Below are 1,084 nucleotides of genomic sequence, written 5' to 3'. Positions count from 1 at the left end.
TAATTAATCTGAAAACTGGTGACGGAGTTTTAGATCCGAGATCCAATAAATTTACGACTTCTCCAAGGGGTCTCCTGTCGTCCACCCAATACTGAATCTGTTCATTCTCAACAAGCTCGGCGGAAGCACAAGTGGCTGAGGATAGTTTCGCTTCGTGAGTCATTTCTACCACAACTTTGTCACCATAGAGTACCGAGAGTAGCGCGAACAGACTCAATTTTTTGATAGTCTGATCCTTGTTATACGAATTAACGTAGTCATCATATTGAGAAAACACCGCCCCATAATTCAAATTTTTTTCTGCGGAAATAAAAGGCACAACTTGCGCTGCCCCCGTCTTCAATTCTTCAACAAAGATATCAAAATTTGTCAATAGTGAATCAAAACTAGCTTTTGCTTTGTCGTCAAGTTCAAGCAGCTTCTGAAGTCCTTGACGAGTCATCACTCGATTAAACCAGTGTAAAAACAACACATTTTTCAATTGGATAGCATCGACTGAATTACTTGACATTGCATCAACCAGAAACGTGGCCAGTTCGAGGTCCGAGAAATAAGTTTTTAAAAGTTCAATTGGGTCAAACGAAGGCTTGGAGTACTTATATGAAATTTTTGAAAAATCTATCCATTTGTAGATATAGTGCAAACTTTTTGATGGAAATTCCAGTAGCTCAACGATAGATTGTGGTTTTTTATCTCTTTTCACCCAGAACAGCGTTTGTTTGGTCTCGAGATCCTTAGCGATCTCTGGACAATACGAATGTGCTTTGTCGATCATCGCCAAGAGTTTTTCATCCTTAAAGCGAGACGTGAGTAGCGGAAGCAAGCTCAATTTCTTTGTTGGGTTTTCCGCATTGTACAAACGAATGTAGGTGTCATACGCTTTAATGACCGGGCCGTACAGCTTTTCGTCGGTAGGTTCGGATTTTAACAGATCGCATTCGAGTTGTGAAATTTTATTTTTCTCACGCCAACCCTCTAACGTTAACATTTTTTGCGGAGACGAAGAGAAAGAACCCACTTCCTTGTTGTGGTTCACACACGCTTGAATAATAGGCAAAAACATCTCTTTTTTTAGCTCATTGTC

The 1,084-nt window shown here is 40.0% G+C and overlaps 1 protein-coding gene across 1 annotated transcript in view; it reads right to left on the bottom strand.

The window, feature by feature from the left end:
* Positions 1 to 3: 3 nt before the first annotated feature.
* Positions 4 to 1,084, bottom strand: part of PHALS_01015 (uncharacterized protein) — a gene marked incomplete at both ends in the record, with an annotated part of 2,396 nt that continues 1,315 nt past the window's right edge. The window contains 2 exons of the mRNA XM_024730795.1: positions 4 to 15; positions 86 to 1,041. Of these exons, the coding sequence (XP_024581037.1) occupies positions 4 to 15; positions 86 to 1,041 (968 nt within the window). The remainder of the gene's footprint in view (positions 16 to 85; positions 1,042 to 1,084) is intronic.

Source organism: Plasmopara halstedii (assembly GCF_900000015.1).
Source record: "Plasmopara halstedii genome assembly, contig: Scaffold_1297, whole genome shotgun sequence".
In the NCBI taxonomy this organism is placed as follows: Eukaryota; Oomycota; class Peronosporomycetes; order Peronosporales; family Peronosporaceae; genus Plasmopara; species Plasmopara halstedii.
This window is presented reverse-complemented; position numbering and strand designations above follow the sequence as displayed.